We start from the raw sequence: 1952 nt of genomic DNA, 5'->3' as shown, positions 1-1952 counted from the left end.
TTGCCTAGAATTTCCTTGAAAATGTTATGAAGAAGCTGACTGCAAAATTTATTTTTCCCTTTTAAGAGGTCCTTATTCAACCAGGTCCAATTACAAAAAGATCTCAAAGGCCAGATAACTTGTGATTTTTTTGGTGGAATAACATGTCAAGTTTACTAAAAGATGGGTCATTATAAAAAACTTTGTTATTAAAACGCTGAAAAGAAGGTTGCAAAATGATCTAGCTAGAAATTGGTGATTTGAGCACCAACAATATAAATATTTTTATAAAAAACAGTATAAAAATTAGTACCCTGTCTTATTTCTACAAAACATCAATAGAAAGGTCATAAAAATCCAGATTTTGTAAACTTTATTGCCGAAATATTTGTTTGAATGCTGGTGATTTAGATTATCAAATTTTCTACCATTTCTTTTTTTTTTTTTTTTTTTTTTTTTTTTGAGACGGAGTCTTGCTGTGTCTCCTGGGCTGGAGTGCAGTGGCCGGATCTCAGCTCACTGCAAGCTCCGCCTCCCGGGTTGACGCCATTCTCCTGCCTCAGCCTCCTGAGTAGCTGGGACTACAGGCGCCCGCCACCTCGCCCGGCTAGTATTTTTGTATTTTTTAGTAGAGACGGGGTTTCACCGTGTTAGCCAGGATGGTCTCGATCTCCTGACCTCGTGATCTGCCCGTCTCGGCCTCCCAAAGTGCTGGGATTACAGGCTTAAGCCACCGCGCCCGGCCAAATTTTCTACCATTTCTTTAAAAAAACAAAACAAAACAAAAAATCTTCTGAAACTACAAGAGACACTGAACAGGGTCCCAAGTGGAAAGGAAACTTAACTTACTTTCATCAAAACCAGCTCCCCGATCTTCCCCTAGCCCCCAAGACCATTTTTTTTTTGGGGGGTGAGGCGGTGGGAGAGGAATCCATCAGTTCCATTCCTGAAAAGAAGGTTTTTAAAAACCCCATGAGTGATATCCCAGGGGACCTTTCAGGCAGAGGCTGGCATGGTGAACAGTGGGCTCCCTGGGCTCTCTGCAGAGGCGATTCTGTTCAGCTTGCCAACCTCTGCCTGCCAGCCTGGGATCTTCTTGGTCGTCATGTGGCGCCGGGCATGCTTCGTCAGGTGGTCACTGCGCATGAAACGTCGGTCACATACCGGGCACACAAACTTCTTCTCCCCTGTGTGAGTTCTGCGGTGGCGAGATAGCTCATCCGAACGAGCAAACTTTTTATCACAGCCATCCCAGCTGCAGTTGAAAGGCTTCTCCCCTATGAGGTGAGAAAATACAAATTAAAGAGAAAGGAAATGCTGAGCACCTTATTCCAGGGGTTAATTCATGTCGTTTTAAAATCATGTCCATCGAACTCAGAAGAAAGTGGTATCTTATTATTCTGGAATTGGATGATTTGGGTCAAGAAATCCTCCAAAAGGCATTTATTCCTCCCACACTTAAAATGCAGTATGTTAGCACGCAAAGATTTCAAGCTAATCTTTCAAAATATATTTAAAAATAAATCAGGCAAAGTACAAGTACAGCGGCTCATGCCTGTAATCGCAGCACTGTGGGAGGCTGGGGAGGATCAGTTGAGCACAGGAGTTCCAGACTAGCCTGGGCAACAAAGTGAGATCCAATCTTTACCAAAAAACAAAAATAAATTAAAAATGTAGCGTCGGGCACAGTGGCTCAAGCCTGTAATCCCAGCACTTTGGGAGGCCAAGGCGGGCGGATCACGAGGTCAGGAGATCAAGACCATCCTGGCTAACATGGTGAAACCCCATCTCTACTAAAAATACAGAAAACTAGCCGGGCGTGGTGGCGGGCGCCTGTAGTCCCAGCTACTCCGAGGCTGAGGTGGGAGAATGGCATGAACCCAGGAGGCGGAGCTTGCAGTGAGCCGAGATCGTGCCTCTGCACTCCAGCCTGGGCGACAGAGGGAGACTCGGTCTCAAAAAAAAAAAAAAAA

The 1952-nt window shown here is 44.8% G+C and overlaps 1 protein-coding gene across 1 annotated transcript in view; it reads right to left on the bottom strand.

Moving 5' to 3' along the window:
* Positions 1-649: 649 nt before the first annotated feature.
* Positions 650-1952, bottom strand: part of KLF11 (Kruppel like factor 11) — a 9784-nt gene continuing 8481 nt past the window's right edge. Inside the window, exon 4 of the mRNA XM_023199172.1 lies at positions 650-1256. Within this exon, the coding sequence (XP_023054940.1) occupies positions 976-1256 (281 nt within the window). The 3' untranslated portion in view covers positions 650-975. The remainder of the gene's footprint in view (positions 1257-1952) is intronic.

The sequence above is a fragment of the Piliocolobus tephrosceles genome, chromosome 15, assembly GCF_002776525.5.
Source record: "Piliocolobus tephrosceles isolate RC106 chromosome 15, ASM277652v3, whole genome shotgun sequence".
NCBI classification, from domain to species: Eukaryota; Metazoa; Chordata; class Mammalia; order Primates; family Cercopithecidae; genus Piliocolobus; species Piliocolobus tephrosceles.
This window is presented reverse-complemented; position numbering and strand designations above follow the sequence as displayed.